Source organism: Psammomys obesus, unplaced genomic scaffold, assembly GCF_907164565.1.
Source record: "Psammomys obesus unplaced genomic scaffold, mPsaObe1.curated_primary_1811, whole genome shotgun sequence".
NCBI lineage: Eukaryota > Metazoa > Chordata > Mammalia > Rodentia > Muridae > Psammomys > Psammomys obesus.
In genome coordinates this window covers 1780259-1803726 of record NW_026590571.1, presented here as the reverse complement: position 1 = coordinate 1803726, position 23468 = coordinate 1780259, and the positions used below count along the sequence as shown (strand labels likewise).

Genomic DNA, 23468 nt, shown 5'->3' with positions numbered 1-23468 from the left:
AGATAGGTTCCTTTGAAACATGAGAATGAAAACTTATTCTTCAACTTGTAGGAATACATGTATTTATTTTGTAGGTGTATTTGTGTGAATGCATGTTTGTGTGTGACAGAGCATATGGGGAAATCAGAAAACAGCTAGCATGTTTCTCTCTTGTCATCATGTGGGTTTCAGTGATGAAACTCAGACTGTCAGGCTTGGTGTCAAATCACCCTTAGGCACCAAAACACTTTGCCAGTCCTATATTATATTTTAAATTAACCACTCTGTGATATCCTTTGCACTCAACCTAAAAAAATAAATATGAGCTAAATCATTAGAATAGAAAATGGCACAGTTCTTTCATGAGCTCATTTATGATTGTTGTTGATGGACATGATTAAAAATAATGTAATCAATGGTTAAAAGAAACAATCAAAAGAAACCTCAGAATGTTGTAAAACACAAAAGAAAACAGGATATCTAATCATGATTATTTTATTTTCAATACCCTACTTTATCTCAGTTTAATAAGAAACTCTTCCCTTAATTAAACAGAGACAGAAACCAAGAATTGTCTTTACTTTCACAAAGAGAACAAGATCATATTGTCCTCTGCTGAATATCCAGTTTAATTCTTCCAGTAAAATACTTCTCACATTGTTTTGAGAAAAATCCTAATTTTAATTAACAATAACTATTTGATTTTGATATTTTATAATATGTATACTTAATCTACTATTTCCTATGACAAAAGGTCAAGATTTCTTGTATAGCTTGTCTTCTCAGAGAAAGAAAATAGTTCAAGTCTCACCTTCTTGTTTCTCCTTTAAGAGTAACATTTTTACTTTCAGTAGGGCTTTTGAGAAGAATGAATCAGATAGGAAGGCAATTTCCTCAAGTTGACATTCAGTTTATTTCTGTTAGTCTCTTGATTATTTAAATGTCTTTGACCTACTTTTCCTCTAATTTTATGACCAATAATATATAATAGAGGGCATATGATTCCATCTCTGCCACAATTGTTGTGATTCTTTTAATATTGGGAAAAGAAAAGAGGTAGCAATATGGTTTGGGAAAGAAGCCAAAGGGGCAAAATATCTTCTAAATTATAATCAAATAATTCTGAGTTGATTTTTAATTAATACTACAGACATTGATTTGAACATTTTGTTCAGAATCAGAATGTGTTCACATCCTGTACTATTATATAATTTTACATTAAGCTTAGGAGAGCTCTCAGGCAAAAGAAAAAAAAATTATTTACTTCAATGGATTTCAGTAAGCATTTTCCCAGAGATGAATGTGTTTATATGAAGTTCTAGTACATCAAATAATATTTGACAAATTAATTCAAACTTCAAAAAAGAAATAAGCTCTTGAATTCTATTATATTGAATGAACGACATAGAACCAATAAGAAACCCAAACATCCATGAGAGTATTTTCTAAACTGGAGACTTTATTCTATTTGAGGTCACTCTGAAAAAATGCAAGGAGAATACACAGCCAGCCTGAGATATATAGCAAGAGACTTAGACAGTGGAGACACATAAAGGAAATCTGATGAAATTTTTTTTGTAAGCAGTTTTATCAAAAAGTTTTTACTAACCAAGATTAATTGCTTTCAAAAGCCCCAGAAAGGGAGGAATATATATATATATATATATATATATATATATATATATATATATATATATATATATATATATATATATATATATTTAAACATCCCGAAAATACAACTACAATTTGATATCAATTTACTCCTCTGAAAATCTTATATATCTTACTATTCCTAATTTTCTGAGAAACCTCAGATTGGTTACCAAGGGGTTGTACAAGTTTACATTCCAACCAGCAATGGAGGAGGGTTCCACTATCTCAACAACCTCACCAGCAAGAATCATCACTTGAGTTTTTGAACTTAGCCATTCTGTTAGGTGTGAGGTGGAACCTCAGGGTCCTTTTGATTTGCATTTCCCAGATGACTAAGGACATTGAGCATTTCATTAAGTGTTTCTTTTCCATTTGATATTCCTCTGTTGAGATTCTCTGTTTAGCTCTGTACCCCATTTTTTAATTGGATTACATTGTTTGATGTTTTTAAACTTCAGATCTCTATATATTTTGGATATTAGCCATCTGTCAGATGTGGGGTTGGTGAAGAACTTTTCCCAGACTGTAGGCCGTTGTTTTGTTCTGATGACTGTGTCATTTGCTGTACAGAAGCTTTTCAGTCTCATGAGGTCACATTTAATGATTGTTGCTCTTAGGGCCTGTGCTGCTGTTGTTCTGTTCAAGAAGGTTAATCCTGTCCCAACAAGGTCAAGGCCCTTCCCCACTTTTTCTTCTAACAAATTTAGTGTGTCTGGTTTTATGTTGAGGTCTTTGATCCACTTGGACTTTACTTTTGTGCAGGGTGTTAAGTATGGATCTATTTCCATTTTTCTACATGAAGACATTCAATTAGACCAGCATCATTTGTTGAATATGCTATCTTTTTTCTATTGTATTGTATTGTCTCCTTTGTCAAAAATCAGATGTCCGTAGTTGTGTGGTTTTATTTCTTTGTCTTCAATTTGGTTCTATTGATCCTCCACTCTGTTTCTATGCCAGTACTATGCCATTTTTACAACTATTTCTCTATAGTACAGCTTGAGATCAGGGATGAAGATATCTCCAGATTTATTGTAAATGATTATTTTAGCTATGCTTGTTTTCTGTTTTGTTTTGTTTTGTTTTTTTCTATATGACGTTGAGAATTGTTCTTTCAATGTTTGTAAAGATTTATGTTACTGTTTCGATGGGAATTACATTGAGTCGGTTGCTTGCGTTTGATAGGAAGATGCTGTGTTTTTTGCACTGAATGGTTTTGGATTCTTTGTCAAAAATCAAGTATCCATAAGTGTGTGGTTTTATTTCTGGGTCTTCTATTTAGTTCCATTCATCCACCATTCTGTTTCTATGCCAATATGATGCAATTTTTACTACTATTGTTCTGTAGTACAGCTTGAGATCAGGGATGGAGATGCCTCCAGATGATCTGTTGTACAGGATCAGGATTGTTTTGGAAATGCGGGGTGTTTTGTTTCTCCATATGAAGTTGATAATTTTTCTCTCAAGTTCTATGAAGAATTGTGCTAGTATTTTGATAGGAATTGCACTGAATCTGTAGATTTCTTTTTACAGAATAGCCATTTTCACTATGTTAATCCTACCAATCCATTAGCACGGGAGATCTTTCAGTCTTCTGATATCTTCTTCAATTTCTTTCTTCAGAGACTTGAAGTTCTTATCAAACAGGTCTTTCACTTGTCTTACCAAGACACTTTATGATATTAGTGGGTATTGTAAAGGGTGTTTTTTTCACTGATTTCTTTCTCGGCCTTTTTGCCTTTGGTATACAGGAAGGCTTTTGATTTTTTTTTGTTTAGTTGATTTTATATCCAGCCACTTTGCTGAAGGTGTTTATCAGCTGAAGGAGTTCTCTGGTTGAATTTTTGTGGTCACTCATGTATACTATCATATCATCTGTAAATAATGATACTTTGACCTCTTCTGTTCCAATTTGTATCCCCTTGATCTCCTTTAGTTGTCTTATTGCTCTGGCTAGGAATTCAAGTACTATATTGAAGAGATATGGAGAGAGTGGGCAGCCATGCCTTGTCCCTGATTTCAGAAGGATTGATTTAAGTTTTTCTCCATTTAGCTTGATGTTGGCTATAGGATTGCTGTATATTGCCTTTACTATGTTTAGGTATGTGCCTTGTGTCCATGATCTCTCCAAGATTTTAAACATGAATGGGTGTTGAATTTTGTCAAATGCTTTTTTGGCATCTAAGGAGATGATTATGTGTTTTTTTTCTCCTTCAGTTTGTTTATATGATGGATTACATTGATGGATTTCTTTATATTGAACCACCCTTGCATGCCTGGGATGAAGCCTATTTGGTCATGGTGGATATCTTTGATATGTTCTTGGATTTGGTTTGCAAGTATTTTATTGAGTATTTTTGCATCAATGTTCATAAGAGAGATAGGTCGGAGGGGCGGAGACAAGATGGCGACTAGCACACACAGTTTCCAAGCTGTGGAAGAGATAAAGTTCTGAGTTGATGAGTGGAAGAACTTCTGAAGCCAGGGAAACAACGGAGAGAGTTTCTAAACAACAGGGAACATCGCAGGAGGTGAAAACCTTGGTCTCAGATCACTCAGGGACTTGTTTGGGGAAGGTGAGAAACGATCCTTTGATCTCTCTGCACTCCCCTCCCCCAGACCTCCCTCCTCTTTGGCACAGCGGACTTGCCTTTCTCAGCGCAGACCTAACTGCCTGGGGCCTGCAGCCACTGAGGCGGAGCCCCAAGCCCTTTATCTGCAAAGGCCAGCAGTACTGTGTCTCAGAGCCCCAGATTCCCGCGCGGCTGCTGCACCATCCTCCCAGGGCCCGAGTCTGCTAGACGCCATACTAGCTCCGCAGGAGCGCCATCACTGACGGTACAGCCCGCCCAATCCCACAGTGACAGAGAATACGCTATATACTCACCAAAACCAGACAGAAACGCCATATAAGCTAGACACACCAGGCGCTGGGCCTCCGAAGCTTGGAGAGCACAGTGAAGAGACCCCAGGACTTCCCAGAAAGCATCTGGACTAGCAACCCAGTCTCCAGTTACAGCGGGACTTTCTAACCTGGCGGCAGAGCAGCACTGAGCTGGCGGGGCACATCAGCCCTCCAATTTAAGACTAACCAGGGCCAAACCAGAGAACAGAAAGGCTGGTTACCCCGATTCCTACTGACGTGACCACCCTGAAATCTCCAGCTGCAGCAAGACCTCATAACCTGGCAGTGACAGCAGCACGGAACTGGCGGAGCACATCAAAGAAGCAGGGCCAAACCACAGAGCAGAGAGCCCAGATACGCCGATCTCTGCCAAGTGTCCTGCCTGTAAGTGAGTGCACCCTTGAGAATCTGCAGCTCCACTGATCCTGGGTCCTTCTAAAACAGAAGCCAGGCATCGAACCCCCTCTCACCCATATACCCACTTTGGGAAACAGATGGGCACTTGGAACATTGAAGTTCCTGCTCTGTGGGTCTAATTGAGGAGTTAAGGCAGTTAATGCCAGAAATTGCGCTGTGATCATCACTAGCGCCTGCGACATATACATTGCAGAGCCCCTCCCACACACTCAAGGGTTCAACATTAGCCATCACTCTGTCCCTTCAAGACACACGCCCACACCCACTTACACACACACACACGTATACACACACACGCATGCACGCATGCTTGCAGTTGCCTCTGTTTGCGCCTGCGTACTTTCCTCCCACATGTACAGCTAGTCCTCAGCATATGCTAAGGACACCGGACCTCTCTCAACTTCCTGAAGAATTCTCCAGACTCGAGAGAGAGACAGTACCAGTCTGATCAGCAGAATCCAAAAACAAACAGTGAAGGTCTCAGATAAGCCAATGGCCAGGGGTAGGCGAAAGAACACTTCCAACATAAATCAGGACATCATGACTTTACCAGCAAACCCCAAAATCGATGGATACTCCAATTCATCAGAAGCACAGGAAAATGACCTTAAAGCCGTGCTTGCTCAATTATTTGAGGCTCATAAGGAGGAAATGAACAAATCTTTCAAAGAGTTGGCCAGTCAATTGGAGGTAAAGAAAGAAGAAATAGACAAAACCCTTAAAGAAACAAAGGCAAACATAGCCAAACAAATAGAGGCACAAGTAGAGAAAAAATTAGTGGCATACAAAATGGAAATGAACAAAGAAATAGAGTCTATCGTAGAGAGACAGGAATCCAAATTCAAACACATGAAAGAAATGGTGCAAGGCATGAAAACAGAATTAGAATCAAGAAAGAAAACACAAAATGAGAAAACTCTTGAGCTGGAGAACTTGGAGAAAAGATCAGGAACCACAAAAGTAAGCATCACCAACAGAATACAAGAGATGGAGGAGAGAATCTCTGGAGCTAAAGACACACTTGCAGAAATTGATACTTCTCTCAAAGAAAAAGTAAAATCAGAAAAATTCCAATCACAAAATATCCAAGAAATCAAGGATGCTATGAAAAGACAAAATCTAAGAATAATAGGAATTGATGAAAAAGAAGACTCCAGGCTCCAAGGTCCAGAAAATATTTTCAAGAAAATCATAGAAGAAAATTTTCCCAACTTAAAGAAAGAGATGTCCATAAATATACAAGAGGCCTACAGAACACCAAATAGACTAGACCAGAAAAGAAACACATCACGTCACATCATAGTCAAAACACTAAATCTACAGAACAAAGAAAAGATATTAAAAGCAGCAAGAGAAAAAGGCCAAGTAACATATGAAGGTAGACCTATCAGAATCACACCAGACTTCTCATCAGAAACTATGAAAGCCAGAAGGGCCTGGGCAAGCATCATGGAGACTCTAAGAGATCACAAATGTCAACCGAGACTACTATACCCTGCAAAGCTTTCAATCGACATAGATGGAGAAAACAAAATATTCCATGACAAAACTAAATTTACGCAATATCTATACAGCAAACCAGCCCTACAGAAGATACTAGAAGGAAAACTCCAATCCAACGAAAACGAATTCACCCAAGAAAACAGGGCATACAGATAATATCCCAACAAAAATGAAAAGAAAACAAGCAATGAAACAAGGTAAGATCATCGACTCCATTACAAAAGGAACTAACATGCATTGGTCAATATTATCTATCAATATTAATGGACTCAACTCACCAATAAAAAGACACAGGCTAACAGAATGGTTACAGAAACAGGACCCAACATTCTGTTTCATCCAAAAAACACACCTATGCAACAAAGATAAACACTACCTCAGAGTAAAGGGCTGGAAAAATGTTTTTCAAGCAAATATTTCCAGAAAACAAGCTGGAGTAGCCATCCTAATATCTAATAAAATAGACTTTCATCCGAAGTTAATCAAAAAAGATAAGGAGGGCCACTATATTCTCATCAAAGGAAAAATCCAACAAGAGGACATCACAATTTTGAATATCTATGCCCCAAATACAAGAGCACCTACATTCGTAAATGAAACAATATTAAAGCTTAAATCATACATTGATCCTAATACCTTAGTAGTGGGAGACTTCAACACCCCACTCTCATCAAGGGACAGATCAACCAGACAGACACCAAATAGGGAAATAAAAGCACTCACAGAATCCCTAAATCAAATGGACCTAATAGACGTCTACAGATCGTTTCACCCAAACTCAAAAGAGTACACCTTCTTTTCAGCACCACATGGAACCTTCTCCAAAATAGACCATATAGTTGGTCACAAAGCAAGCCTCAACAGATACAAAAGGATTGAAATAATCCCTTGTATACTATCTGACCACCATGGACTAAAGCTGGACATCAACAACAACAGAAACAACAAAAAGCCAACACGCACATGGAAACTGAACAACTTACTACTCAATGACAGCTGGGTCAAGGAAGAAAGAAAGAAAGAAATTAAAGACTTTCTAGAATTCAATGAAAATGAAGGCACAACATACCCAAATTTATGGGACACATTGAAAGCAGTGCTCAGAGGAAAATTTATAGCACTAAGTGCCTACAAGAAGAAATCTGTAACATCACATACAAACAACTTAATGGCCCAACTGAAAAACCTAGAAAAAAAAGAAGCAGATACACCCAAGAGGAGCAGACGGCTGGAAATAATCAAACTAAGGGCAGAGATCAATCAATTAGAAACAAATAAAATTATCCAAAGAATCAATGAAACAAAAAGCTGGTTCTTTGAGAAAATCAACAAGATAGACAAACCCTTAGCCAAACTAACTAAAAAGCAGAGAGAAACCATACAAATCAGCAAAATCAGAAAGGAAAATGGGGACATAACTACAGACACTGAGGAAATCCAAATGATTATTAGGTCATACTACAAAAGCCTATATGCCACAGAATTTGAAAATCTAAATGAAATGGATAACTTTCTTGACAGATTCCATCTACCAAAATTAAGTCAAGATCAGGTAGAAAGACTGAATAGTCCTATATCTCCCAAGGAAATTGAAGCAGTCATTAACAGTCTCCCCTCCAAAAAAAGCCCTGGACCAGATGGCTTCAGCGCAGAATTCTACAAGACCTTCAAAGAAGTACTAACACCAATTCTCCTCAAACTATTCCATAAAATAGAAACAGAAGGAACACTACCAAACTCATTCTATGAAGCCACAGTCACTTTGATACCTAAACCACACAAAGATCCAACCAAAAAAGAGAACTTCAGACCTATCTCTCTTATGAACATTGATGCAAAAATACTCAATAAAATACTTGCAAACCGAATCCAAGAACACATCAAAGATATTATCCACTATGACCAAGTAGGCTTCATCCCAGGTATGCAGGGGTGGTTCAACATACGGAAATCCATCAATGTAATCCACCACATAAACAAAATGAAGGATAAAAACCACATGATCATCTCCTTAGATGCTGAAAAAGCATTTGACAAAGTCCAACACCCATTTTTGTTTAAAGTCTTGGAGAGATCAGGGATACAAGGCACATACCTAAAGATAGTAAAGGCAATATACAACAAGCCTATAGCCAACATCAAACTCAATGGAGAGAAACTTAAATCAATCCCACTGAAATCAGGGACAAGACAAGGCTGCCCACTCTCTCCATATCTCTTTAACATTGTACTTGAAGTCCTAGCCAGAGCAATAAGACAACTAAAGGAGATCAAGGGGATACAAATCGGAAAGGAAGAGGTCAAAGTGTCACTATTTGCAGATGATATGATAGTATACATGAGCGACCCCAAAGATTCAACCAGAGAACTTCTTCAGCTGATAAACACCTTCAGCAAAGTGGCAGGATACAAAATCAACTCAAAAAAATCAGAAGCCCTCTTGTATACCAAAGACAAAAACGCTGAGAAAGAAATTAGGGAAACAACACCCTTCACAATAGCCACTAATAACATAAAGTACCTTGGTGTGACTCTAACCAAGCAAGTGAAAGACCTGTTTGAGAAAAACTTCAAGTCTTTGAAGAAAGAAATTGAAGAAGATCTCAGAAGATGGAAAGATCTCCCGTGCTCATGGGTTGGTAGGATTAACATTGTGAAAATGGCCATCCTGCCAAAAGCAATCTACAGATTCAATGCAATTCCCATCAAAATACTAACTCAACTCTTTACAGACCTTGAAAAAAAGAATCTCAGCTTCATATGGAGAAACAAAACACCCAGAATCTCCAAAACGATCCTGTACAACAACAGATCATCTGGAGGTATCTCCATTCCCGATCTCAAGCTGTACTACAGGGCAACAGTAATAAAAACTGCATGGTATTGGCATAGAAACAGAAAGGAGGATCAATGGAATCGCATAGAAGACCCAGAAATAAACCCACACACCTATGAATACTCAATATTTGACAAAGAAGCCAAATCCATCCAATGGAAAAAAGACAGCATCTTCAACAAATGGTGCTGGACCAACTGGATGTCTACATGCAGAAAAATGAAAATAGATCCATATTTATCACCCTGCACAAAACTAAAGTCCAAGTGGATCAAGGACCTCAACATAAAACCAGATACTCTAAATCAGTTGGGAAAAAAAAGTGGGAAACAGCCTAGAACTCATTGGCACAGGAGACAACTTCCTGAACAGAACACCAACAGCACAGGCTCTAAGAGCAACAATCAATAAATGGGACCTCATGAAACTGAAAAGCTTCTGTAAAGCAAAAGACACTGTCATCAAAACAAATAGACAGCCTACAGATTGGGAAAGAATCTTCACCAACCCTTTATCTGACAGAGGGCTAATATCAAGTATATATAAAGAACTAAAGAAGCAGAAAAGCAACAAACCAAGTAATCCACTTAAAAAATGGGGAACAGAGGTAAACAGAGAATTCTCGAAAGAGGAACATCAAATGGCAGAGAAACACTTAAAGAAATGCTCAACCTCATTAGCCATTAGGGAAATGCAAATCAAAACGACCCTGAGATTTCACCTCACACCCATCAGGATGGCCAAGATGAAAAACTCAAGTGATAGCACATGCTGGAGAGGTTGTGGAGAAAAGGGAACCCTCCTCCATTGCTGGTGGGAATATAAACTGGTTCAACCACTCTGGAAGTCAATCTGGCGCTTTCTCAGACAACTAGGAGTAGTGCTACCTCAAGACCCAGCTATACCACTCCTAGGTATATACCCAAAATTTGCTCAAGTACACAACAAGGACATTTGTTCAACCATGTTCGTAGCAGCTTTATTTGTAATAGCCAGAACTTGGAAACAACCCAGATGTCCATCAACGGAGGAATGGATACAGAAATTGTGGTATTTTTACACAATGGAATACTACTCAGCAATCAAAAAGGAGGAAATCATGAAATTTGCAGGCAAGTGGTGGGATCTAGAAAAGATCATTCTGAGTGAAGTATCCCAGAAGGAGAAAGACAAACTTGGTATATACTCGCTTATATAGACCTACAAGACATGATAAACATAATGAAATCTACACACCTAAAGAAGATAATCAAGAAAGTGGACACAGGCGAAGGTGATTAATCCTCATTTAGAAAGACAAATGGGATGTGCATTGAACTTATGACAGGAGTCTACCACAAAAGGCACCTGAAAGACTCTACCTAGCAGTGTTTCAAAGCAGACACTAAGACTCATAACCAAACCCTCGGCAGAGTGCAGGGAATCATATGAAAGAAGGGAAGTTAGTATGATATGGAAAGGATAGGAGCTCTACAAGGACCAAATATATCTGGGCACAGGGTCTTTTCTGAGACTGACACTCAACCAAGGACCATCTATGGATATAACCTAGAACTTCTGCTTGGATGTGGCCTGTGGTAGCTCAGTAACCAAGTAGTTTTCCAAAGTAAGGGGAACACGGACTATTTCTAACAGGATCTCAAGGGCAGGCTGTTTGACACCCCCCCCCCCCCCCCGGGGGAGGGGCAGTCTGTTAGGCCACAGAGGAGGACTTTGCAGCCAGCCCTGAAGATACCTGATAAAACAGGGTCAGATGAAAGGGGAGGAGGTCCTCCCCTATCAGTGGACTTGGAAAGGGGCAGGGAGGAGACCAGGGAGGGAGTGTGGGGTTGAGGAGGGAATGAGGGAGCAGGATACAGCTGGGACACAGAGTTAACAAAATGTAACTAAAAATAAAAATAAAAATAAAATAAAATAAAATAAAATAAAAAAAAGAGAGATAGGTCTGAAGTTCTCTTTTTTTGTTGGGTTTTTGCATGGTTTAGGTATCAAGGTGACTGTGGCTTCATAGAATGAATTTGATAATGTTATTTCTGTTTCTATTTTGTGGAATAGTTTGAGGAGGATTGCAGTTAGCACTTCTGTGAAGGTCTTGTAAATCTCTGCACTGAAACCATCTGGCCCAGTGCTTTTGTTTGGAGCTGAGACTGTTGATGACTGATTCAATTTTCGGGGGGGGGGAATAGGGCTATTCAGTCTTCTTGACTTAATTTTGGTAGGTGGAATCTATGAAGAAAATTGTCCATTTCTTTTAAATTTTCAAATTTTGTGGCATATAGGCTTTTGTAGTATGACCTAATGATTGTTTGGATTTCCTCAGTGTCTATAGTTATATTCCCCTTGTCATTTCTGATTTTACTGATTTAGGCAGATTTTCTCTGCCTTTTACTTACGTTGGCCAAGGGTTTTTCTATCATGTTGATTTTCTCAAAGAACCAGCTCTTGGTTTCATTGATTCTTTGAATTGTTTTATTTGTTTCTAATTGTTTGATTTCAGCCCTGTATTTGATTATTTCCAGCCATCTGCTCCTCTGGAGTGTATCTGCTTCTTTTTTTCCCAGGGCTTTCAGTTAGGCCATTAAGTTGCTTGTATTTGATATTACAAATTTCTTCTTGAAGGCACTTAGTGCTATGATTTTTTTTTTGATCAGTGGTTTCAACATGTCTCATAAATTAAGGTATGTTGTACCTTCATTTTCACTGAATTCTAGGGAGTCTTTAATGTATTTCTTTATTTTTTTCCTTAACCCAGCTGTCATTGAGCAGCAAGTTGTTCAGTTTCCATGTGTGTGTAGGCTTTTTGTTACTTCCATTTTTGTTGAGGACCAGCTTTATTTCATGGTGGTCGGATACAAAAGAGAGGATTACTTCAATCTTCTTGTACCTGTTGAGGCTTGCTTTGTGACCAACTATATGGTCTATTTTGGAGAATGTTCCATGAGGTCCTGAAAAGAAGATATACTCTATGGAGTATATCTTTGTTTGAAAAAATCTGTAGATTTCTGCCACGAACCGGCCCATTCGGGCTCCTGGCGTTTGAGGCAGTACAAGGCTTTGGACAGGAAGGCAAGGTTTCGGCAATGAATTGACAGACAGAGACACCTTGATGGTTTTGACTCTGCTGCACTTTACTGAAATCAAGCTAGTATTTTTATAGTGATCTCACAAGGAACCACCTTAAAATTGGCATGCTTTCCAGAACAATTAGACTTTTACCAAGGATACAAAGTTTATGTTTTAACATAGGGCAGTGCCCACAAGAAATGTTTGCCTAGAAACTTTCTGATCAATGCAAACAAAAAACAAAAACCTCAAACTATGGTTTCATTATCACTGACTAGTGAAGAGGAAAGTCAGGAGCTGTAATAGTCCTCCGAGCCAAGTCGAATACCTGACAAAGTCTAAGCACACCTTTGTCAACCATCCTCCCTTATGTCCTACTAAAGATTTATAATCTTCCCTAGGAACAAGTTGCTGAAGGGAGAGGAAAACTCATGCCAGCTGTACTTCTCATGTTATTTTTTCTTAAGAAGGAGCCTATTATTTTTTTACTATTCTTATAATGCCTATTAATACTAAATCTAATTCATTACTTTTCTTACACTTATTCCTTTTACATTTTATTTTTATTAAAGCCTTTATTAATCTACTAATAATAAATTTCTTCATAAAATTAGTTGTGCTGTTTCAGGAGTCACAGAGAAATATCAAAAAACTCATTAATCCAGCCCCAGAACTGCAACTGAAAAAGCATAGAAATCTCAGCATGCGTCTATTTGCCAAACGGGGGGAGGGGGGGTCTGCCAAGGACCTTCCAGGGAGCAAATTTCAGAAGAAAACATGTCTCCCACCCTGTAGTACATGCTACTATGGCGACACTGGCATGGGTGTAGCAGATATCTATTAAGTCCTTTTGATTTAGTGCCTCTGTAAGTGCCTTTATTTCCCTATTTGGTTTCTGTCTTGTTGATCTGTCCCTTGATGAGAGTGGGGTGTTGAAGTCTCCCACTAGTAAGTTATTGTAATCAATGTATGATTTAGTAATGTTTCATTTATGAATGTAGGAGCACTTGTATTTGGGGCATACATGTTCAGAATTGTGATGTCCTCCTGGTGGATTTTTCCTTTGATGAGAATGTAGTACCCCTCCTCATCTCTTTTTGATTAATTTTGGTTCAAAGTTTAATTTATTAAATATTAGGATAGCTATCCTAGGTTGTTTTCTGGAATTTTTTGCTTGAAAAACATTTTTCCAGCCCTTTACTCTGAGGTTCTGTTTATCTTTATTGCTTAAGTGTGTTTCTTGGGTGGAACAGAATGTTGGATCTTGTTTCTGCAATCATTCTGTTAGTCTGTGTCATTTTATTGGAGATTTGAGTCCATTGATGTTGACAGATACTAATGACCAACAAATGTTACTTTCTTTTGATGTGGGTAGGTGGTGTTGCTGAGTTTCATTGCTTGTATTCTTTTAATTTTTGCTGTGTAGTTATCTATGTCCTATGTGTCCTTGGATGTAGTTGTTTTCGTTGGGTTGGAATTTTCCTTCTGTAACTTCTGTAGGGCTCAGTTACCGTGTAGATGTTGTGAAAATTTGGTATTATCATGGAATATTTTGAATTCTCCATCTATGTTGATAGAAAGTTTTCCTAGGTATAGTGTCTAGGTTTGCATCTGTGGTCCCGTAAGGTCTGCATGACTTCTGCCCAGGCTTTTCTGGCTTTCATAGTTTCTGTTGAGAAATCTGGTGTGATTCTGATAGGTCTACCTTCATATGTTACTTGGCCTTTTTCCCTTGCTGCTTTTAATATTTTTTCTTTGTTCTGTAGGTTCAGTGTTTGGACTATGATATGACATGAAGAATGTCTTTGCTGGTCTAGTCTATTTGGTGTTCTAGAGACCTCTTGTATGTTTATTGACATCTCTTTCTTTAAGTTGGGAAAATTTTCTTCAATGATTTTCTTGAAAATATTTTCGAGACCTTGGAGCCTGGTGTCTTCTTTTTCATCTACTCCCATTATTCTTAGATTTCTATCTTTTCATGGTGTCCTTGATTTATTGGATATTTTGTGTTTGGAACTTTTCTGATTTTATTTTTTCTTTGAGAGACGTATCGATTTCTGCAAGTGTATCTTCAGCACCTGAGAGTTTCTCTTCAATCTCTTGTATTCTGTTGGTGATACTTACCTTTGTAGTTCCTGATCTTTTCTCTATGTTCTCCAGCTCCAAGTTTTTCTCTGTTTGTGTATTCTTTATTGATTCTAATTCTATTTTCATGTCTTGCACCATTTCCTTCATCTGTTTGAATGTGGAGTCCTGCTTTTCAATAATGGGTCCTATTTTGTTGTTCATTTCCTCTCAGTATGCAGCTAACTGTGCCTGTACTTGTTTGGCTGTATTTGCCTGTATTTCTTTGAGAGCTTTGTTTATTTCTTCTTTATTTGCCTCCATTTGTGTGGTTCTTTCTTTGAGAACTTGGTTCATGTCCTCTTTGTTTGGCTCAATTTGTGTGGCCATTTCTCTGAGAGATTTGTTTGTTTCTTTTTTATGGGCCTCTAATAGCTGGAAAAGCATAGTTTTAAAGATGTTTTCTTGTGTATCTAGTGAATTGAAGTGTCCATTGATTTGGGGTTTGCTGGTGAAGCCATGATGTCCTGATTTTGTTGGGTGTGTTCTTATGTCAGCCTATGTCCGTCTGCTTATCTGTAACCCTCACTGTTTGTTCCTGGAGTCTGTATTTCAGTCTAGGACCATATTGTTCTGGTTTCTGGACTGTTTTTCAGGAATATGAGATATGTTCACTGGTTTGAGAATGTGCGTTGTGGATTCAGCTTTACCTAAATGAGGAATGTGATGCTGGAGCTATTTGCAGGTGCTTTTAGCTGGCGCAGTATGCCTGCATGGATTCTCTGACTACCTCAGTGGCCTAAAGGCCACTGCTATGAAGCTCTGTCTGGGATACAGGTATTGTTTGCTTGGAATTCACTGGTAGCCCCACAGAGCAGAGGCTTCAGTGTTGGGATTGCTGTCCCAAGAATCCCTATGATGCCCACACTAGGGTGTTGGTAGTAGGGATGTGTTGTCTGGTGGCTTGCATAGAGGGGCCCTGGACCTGGGGCTCTGCAAACACTCACTTGAAGGCACACTCACACCCTTACAGGACCAGTTGGAAAGCACAGTGGTTCCCCTTGTTCTCTACCCTCTGATTTGATCCTGCTGGGGCAAATGTGAGTGTAGGCCTACAGTCAGCTCAGTGGAGCTATAGCAGCAGGTCTTGGTGTCCACCTGCATTATATGGTGTGCTGAGTGCAACCCCTGCTGGGGCCTGGGCAGTGTGGTCTCTGGCAGACTCTGCAGGCCCCTTGTGTATCCTTCACTTCCACCAGGGAATGGTTTTGGTGGCTAGTCTCAGGGAAGTGCTTGGGTAGGGGTGGGTAGGGGGAGTGCAGACTGAATCTCCTCTGACCCAGATCCCAAGACCGGGGCCCAGGCAGTGTGGTCTGTGGTGGAATCCGCAGGCCGCCTCTCTGTCCTTCCCCTCCTTTAGGGAAGGCTTCTGGCAGCTGGTCCTGGGGGAGTCCTGGAAATGTTTGAGTTGAGAGTCCTCAGTTCCAGATCTTGAACCCAAGTATCTCTGCCATGAACCCAGGTATCTCTGCCAGAAGCCGCCCTGCACTGGAGCTTATGGCCACTGGTCCCAGGGGAGTGCCCGGAAGGGTTGAGTGACCTCAGTCCCAGGTCCGGAGCCTGAGTCACTGTGGCCTGTGCCGAATCTGCAGGTCACCTCTCTGTTCTTCCCATCCGCCAGGGCAAACTTATGTTGGTGGTCTCAGGAGATTGTCAGGAGGGTTGGGTATTCTCAGTACCAGATCCTGAGCTGGGTTTTCTCAGCCAGAATCCATTGGCGCTGGATCTTATGGTGCCTGGTCCTGGGGGAGTACCAGGAAGGGTTGAGTGTCCTCAGTCCCAGATCCTGAGCCTGAGTTTCTTTGCTAGGAGCAGCTGACTGTGTTGGAGCCCCACGCTATGGTCTGTGGCAGAACTCACAGTGTGCCCCTCTATCCTCCAGCTCTGCGAGGGCAGGCTCATGGCAGCAGTCTGGGGGAAGTGCCCAAAAGTGTTTGGTATTCTCAGTCCCAGATCCTGAGCCAGGGTTTCTTTGGTAGGAGCCACTGCTGTCATTAGGGCACAGGCGGTGTGGTCTGTGGAGAATTCTGTTGGCCACCTCCTCTGCCTCCTCCAAAAAGAAATAGGGAGTTGAATACGGGGAAGTGCTTAGGGATCAAGTCCCCAGAGGAGTCTGTGGGTGACCTGATTCTAGATGGACTCAGTTCATGGTTAGTCTCTTTTTCTCTTTTAGGAGTTAGCCTAGATAACTCCTTTCTGGGTTCAGGAGCTCTTTCACTCACCAATTTCGGCGTTTCTGGTCCTTTTCCACTTCAAATAAGGTGCATGCTGGTCACCATCATCTTGGATCCTCCCTGGTTTAAGTTTTGTTAATGTTTCTTTTACAAATGTGGATGCCCTTGTATTTGGGGCGTAGATGTTCAGAATTGTGATGTCTTCTTGGTGAAATTTTCTTTTGATGAGTATGAAATGACCTTCCCCATTTCTTTTGATTAATATTTCTTTGAAAGTTTATTTTATTAGATATTAGAATGGCTACTTCTGCTTGCTTTTTGGGTCGATTTGCTTGGAAAATTGTCTTCAGGCCCTTTACTCTCATGTAATGTCTATATTTGTGACTTAGGTGTGTTTATTGTATGCAATAGATTGTTGGATCTTGTTTACATATCCATTCTGTTAGTCTGTGTCTTTTTATTGGAGAGTTGAGTCCATTGATGTTGAGAGCGATTAATGACCAGTGGCTGTTAGATCCTTTTATTTTGATGTGGGTTGTGGTATTACGTCTGTGTGCTTGTCTACTTTTAGTTTTGCTGTAGTGATGTCATTTATTTCCTCTGTTTTCCTGAATGTAATTAGCTTCCTAGGGTTGTATTTTCCTTTTAGCATCTTCTGTAAGGTGCAATTTGTTGCTAGGTACTGTTGAAAATTGTTTTTGTCATTGAATATCTTGTTTTATCCTTCTATGATGATTGAGAGTTTTGCTGGGTATAGTAGCTTGGGCTGACATCTGTGTTCTATTTGGGTCTGCATGATATCCATCCAGGCTCTTCTTGCTTTCATAGTCTCTGTTGAGAGGTCAGGTGTGATTCTGATGGGTTTGCCATTATATGTTACTTGGCCTTTTTCCCTTGCAGCTTTTTAGTACTTTTTCCTTGTTCTGTATATTTACTGTTCTGATTATGTGGCAGGAGGATTTTCTTTTCTGGTCTAATTTATTAGACATTCTAGAGGCTTTTTGTATGCTTATAGCCCTTTCCTTTAAATTGGGGAAATTTTCTTCAATGATTTTGTTGAAAACATTTTCTGGGCCTTGGAGACAGGAATCTTCTGTTTCCTCTATTCCTATTATTCTTAGTTTTTTTTTTTCTTTTTTTTTAATTTTATTTTTTTTCTTATCAGTTACATTTTATTAACTCTGTATCCCAGCCGTGTCCCAATCCCTCATTCCCTCCCAGTCCCTCCCTCCCTCATCTCTACCGTGCCCCTTGCCAAGTCCACTGATAGGGGGAACCTCCTCCCCATTCATCTGATCCTGTTTTATCAGGTATCTTCAGGACTGGCTGCAAAACTCTCCTCTGTGGCCTAACAGGACTGCTCCTCCCTTGGGGGGGTGGGGAGGCCAAAGAGCCAGTCATTGAGTTCCTGTTAGAAATAGTCCTTGTTCCCCTCACTATGGGAAACCAATTGGTTACTGAGTTACCACAGGCTACATCTGAGCAGAGGTTCTAGGTTACATTCATACATGGTTCTTGGTTGCATGTCAGTCTCAGAAAAGACCCTGTGCCCAGATATGTTTGGTCCTTGTGGAACTCCTATCCTTTCCTCATCAGACTAACTCCCCTTCTTTCTTATGATTCCCTGTACTCTGCCAAAGGTTTGGTCATGAGTCTTTGCTTTGAAAACACTGCTAGTTAGAGTTTTTTCAAATGCGCTCAGTAGACTCCTGTCAATGTTTAATGTGCATCCCATCTGTCTTTCAAAACGAGGATTGATAATCATACCCCATGTCCACTCTCTTGATTATCTTTTTTAGGTGTATAGATTTCATTATGTTTATCATATCTTATAGGTCTATATAAGTGAGTATATACCGTGTTTGTCTTTCTCCTTCTGGGTTATTTCACTCAGGATGATCTTTTCTAGGTCCCACCATTTGCCTGCAAATTTCATGATTTCCTCCTTTTTGATTGCTGAGTAGTATTCCATTGTGTAAAAATACCACAATTTCTGTACCCATTCCTCCGTTGATGGACATATGGGTTGTTTCCAGGTTCTGGCTATTACAAATAAAGCAGCTATAAACATGGTTGAGCAAATATCTCTTTTGTGTACTTGAGCAAACTTTGGGTATATACCTAGCAGTGGTATAGCTGGGTCTTGAGGAAGCACTTTTCCTTTTTTTTTTTTTTTAATTTTATTTTTGTCTCTTCATGTCTTGGATTTCTTGGATAGTTTGTGCCAAGAATTTATTTTAGATTTAACATTTTCTTTAACAGGTACGTAAATTTCTTCCATTGTATCTTCCACACCTGAGATTCTTTCTTCCATTTCTTGTAGACTGTTGGTTATGTTTCCAATGTAGTTGCTGTTTTCTTCCCTAAGTTCTCCCTCGCTGTCATATTTCCCATTTGCATTTTCTTTAAGTTTACCAATTTTATCTTCAGATCTTGGACTGCTTTGTTGATTTCCTTCATCTTTTTTACTATATTTTCTCATTTTTCCTTCAATTCTGTCACCTGTTTGTTTGAACATTCCTCTGTTTCTTTTATTTCTTTCAGTGATTTAATTATTTCTTCTCTGAAGGCCACAAACTGTTTGGCTGCATCTTCCTGTGCTTTTATGGATGGCCATAATCTGTTTGACTTTAACTTCCTCTTATTCTTTATGTATTTTATTTGTTTCCTCCGTTATCCTCTTCAAAAGCTTAGATGTAAGGTCATCTTGAACTTCACTTATGTTAAAGTGTCCAACGCTACTTGTCCATCGATAACTGAGTTCTGGAGATGTCTTATTTCTTTGGCTTTAGTTGGTTGTGGTTTTACAGTGGCCTCTACCCAACTGGCTGTCTCAAGTGTTGTCTGTTAGTTGGTGGTGCCTGCTAGAATCCTGGGGTGGGGAGAATCCCCTTGGCAGGAAGATGGTTGTAAATAAAGGAGACTTCCTCAGGGTTTTGGGTATGGTCACCAGATGGCCAGTGCATCTCAAAGAATTGCCACAGCTCACCTCACATGTATGATCATGTAGGATAACTGGGGTCATTATTGGTTAGGTGAGCCTCTCCTCTCACTAGAAGTCCTGGAGACAGCTGCCCTTCCACTAGGTTTCTTGCTCTGAATTCAGTGAGTTGCTGCTGCTCATACAGTGTGTTTTGCTGGGTACAGCTCTCCTAATGAACCAGGGAGCCCTGCTGTTTGGTCAGTTTAGCTAGGACACAGTTAGCACTCTGCAGCAGTGTCTGGGAGCTCTTCCCATGGATCCCAGGCTTCTGTAGGACTGAAGCTGGAGCTCTGTGCCCCAGTACCTATGCACTAAACAGTGTCAGGTGAGCACAGCACTCATGCATGCTGCAAGAGTTTAGAGCTTGGAGTCTGAGGGAATCCAGGACTTTTCAGTGGATTAGTTGTGTGTCCTGAGGTTAGAGCAGGTATTCCGCCTATGATGGGGTTTCCTACCAATAGGGATACCCAGTCTGTATTGTTTTGGGGTCTACAATTTAGTCTGGGATGGTGAGTAGAACATGCAAGTGCATCTGCAAGAACCTGGGAACATTTCCACAGAACTTTTCCTGGAGTAAGAGGCATTTGGCTTGGTGCCCTGAGTTTGGACCTGATGTTCTTTAAGGTAACAGAAACCAAGTTATCATTGTTTTGTCATTTCTGAACTTGGTGATATACCCAAAATCAACTTTGGAAGTATTTATTAAAGCAAGGCATAAGGCAGATGGTATGTGATCTCAGAAAAGATCTAGCAATGCAGAAAATTACATTGACTATTCATCAATATTAATATGGTACTAAATAAGTGAGCAGTCTTAGGTAAACTTGTTGTTCTCTGTTCCCTCAAGATAAAGTGAAGCACTTTATTGCTGTGATAGCTTGAATATTTTATGATTATTGGTTTCCTCCTGACAGAAAAACCCAGTCTCTGGTGTTTGGGGCCCACAGTTCTGTCTGGGATGGTGAGTTGGGAATGCATGTGTGTCTTTGGGCTCGTGGCTGAATACCTGCCAGAGCACAGGACCTTTTCCAGGAATTGTCTGGCTGACCTGCAATGTGTATGCCAAATTAACCTTGCTTCCTAAGTTATTTTGGTCATGGTATTTTATCAAAGCAACAGAAGAACACTAAGACAGATACTATTTTGTAATTTTCAATACTACTCACACATTTTTGTAAGCATTCAGTATTAATTTTGCACTATAGGTTTGTTGAAACAGAATTCACGTTTTAGTCATCAATTTCTCACCAAGTCGATGAGCTAATGACCAATTTGATGAATTATATTCATCATTTTTTTTTCTAGGTATTATGAGCCATTTATGGCCTATTTTCTGCCAGGCAGTGATAGAGACTTTTTTGTAAAACCTCATTCTGGAGAACTCCCTCCGCTTTACACAAAAGGAATTCCCATCGTTGTAGGATTTAAACCTCAAATGTACAGTAAGAAATATCAAGCAACACTTGTAATACAGGTAAGTTTTAGAACACACAACTTTTAATTTTCAAAGTGAAATAGTTTAGGTATGGAATATAACAAAGTAATTTGTTAAAACTAAGAAATTAGGAATTACTTATATTACATGTTAAGAAAATGCTTTTAAAAAGTTCTTACTCAATGACTTTATTATATTTAATGACTTTATAATATTTGAAGTAAATATTTTTCAAATGTTGATTAAAGCATATTTTCAAAATGTTGAAGTTAAATAGAAGGTAAAAATTTTCAAATTAAATAAAAATTAAAAGTTATCATTGTTAAGACTTCAGTCTCTGCAGCCTTTATTCACCCATCCTTTCATTTCTGGGAAGATTCTCACTTAATCTTATAACTTATGGACAACTTTAAACTGAATATAGAAACTTCCCTAGTGTTAATTTTTATTTCATGGTCAATGATATGAATGCCTGTTTCTTTCAATAGAATGTGTTGATAGCAGTCTTAACTTTGTACGTTATTCCTCACTTAACTAGTACCATTTCGTCTTTGTAATTTAGTATTCTCATTTTCACATTAAAGGGAAATTTTACTTCTTTTAATATTTTCCTAAAATCTTTTAGTTTTACTCATTGGTTTTCTGAATAAATTTTACATTAATTAAAAATTTGAATTAAAAAATGTAATGGAAATTTGGCCATTTCTATAGAAGACAGTTAAAGTAATTGTTTTGCTAATAGTTAAGGTAAATATTACTAGATAAATTTTATAATACTTTGTAGTGAGAAATTTTGAGCTAAAGGTAATGTTGAAATTAGGGAAAAAAGATAACTATTACCACAGTTTACTTCCAGTAGTATAAAAACAAAACTCAGGCTGTCATTCTATAACCCTACAGCTCTGGCTTCCAGAGAAATCCCTAGACTTTAACATCAAACAACAATTAAGCATTGCCATTAGTGGAAGAAAATGTCATTATTTAAATGAATATTGAAAGCACAAATTTAGTTAGAGTTCTATTTTTCATTTTTTGAAGATTTCATAGGACCCAGGACACTCAGGAAGTAAGGGTTAGAGTTTTCTGATTTAGAAGTCAGCCTGGACTGTTGTGTGAGACTCAATTCATGAAAAAAAAAAGAAAGAAAGAAAAGAAAAGAAAAAAAAAGAAAAGAAACAAATGGAAGCTCAGTATCCAAGTGGCTTCCCTAGTAAGGGGAACAGGGACTATTTCTGACATGAACTCATTGATGTGCTATTTGACATGCACATGCCCTTATGTGTGTGTGTGGGGTTATGCATCAAGTTTAGAGGATAACATGCATAAAGCAGTACTTTTCCACCATTGTGTGGGTCCTACAAATGGTAATATATATATATATATATATATATATATATATATACACACATATATATGTATATATATATGCATATATACAGAGATTATATGTATTTTAAGTGCATATTATAACAATACACTGTACAAACTAGGAGAGTTACCCTGGAGATTCATAAGAGCCATTGCACGTATCAAATTAGTGATCTTAAAAATCACTCTTGATATACTCTGACTCTAAATCCCATTTAATTTTAACAACTTCTATACTTAAACTTGTGTTACAGGTTAAGACATTTCAAAAATCAACTTATTATCTAAATTAAATTTATTACTTACACTATTGTCATTTAAAATATTTAGGTTAAGCATTAAGTCAGTAGTTGCAACAATATGATATTCTACTTCACTAAGAAAAATAAATGATTTATAAGATTAATTTTAATAAATCTTGCCTAGACAAAGTTCAGAAATCGTGTTCTCATGCTTTGTAATTTCTCACTCAACTAAGTCATCTTTATGATAAATTAAAACCTGTTATTTTTCAAGTAGGAAAGAGGGCAAATAGCAATAGCTTTGATAGAATGAAGTTAACTTTTCCATTTATTTTTAAAAAGTCATGCTACTCAAAAAGGGTAGAAAATCTAATTTGTTTCTCATAGTAACTGTGGAAAATTTTGGTTTATAAAACTGTGAGTACTGGAGCTGGCAAATGGCTCAGTTGGTAAAGTATATGTTGTGCAAGCCTAAGTACCTGAGTTCCAATCCCCAGCTTGCTCAGAATTTAGGCACTGTGGCACAAATGTAGCCCCATTTTGAAAGACAAAAGATGAGCAGATCACTAGAGTTCTTTGGATATTCAGCCTAGTTTAATGAGTGAGCTCTAGATGCAGTGTGCAGCCCTATCTATAAATAAATAAATAAATAAATAAATAAATAAATAAACAAATAAATAAATAAATAAATAAATAAATAAATAGGTAGATAAATAAATAAATAAATAAATGGATGAATAAATAAATAAATAAATAAATAAATAAATAAATAAATAAATAAAT

General features: G+C 38.4%; 1 protein-coding gene across 1 annotated transcript in view; it reads left to right on the top strand.

The window, feature by feature from the left end:
- Positions 1-23468, top strand: part of LOC129677283 (cilia and flagella-associated protein 47-like) — a 603052-nt gene that overhangs the window by 575944 nt on the left and 3640 nt on the right. Inside the window, 1 exon segment of the mRNA XM_055607932.1 lies at positions 20946-21114. Coding sequence (XP_055463907.1) covers positions 20946-21114 — 169 coding nt within the window.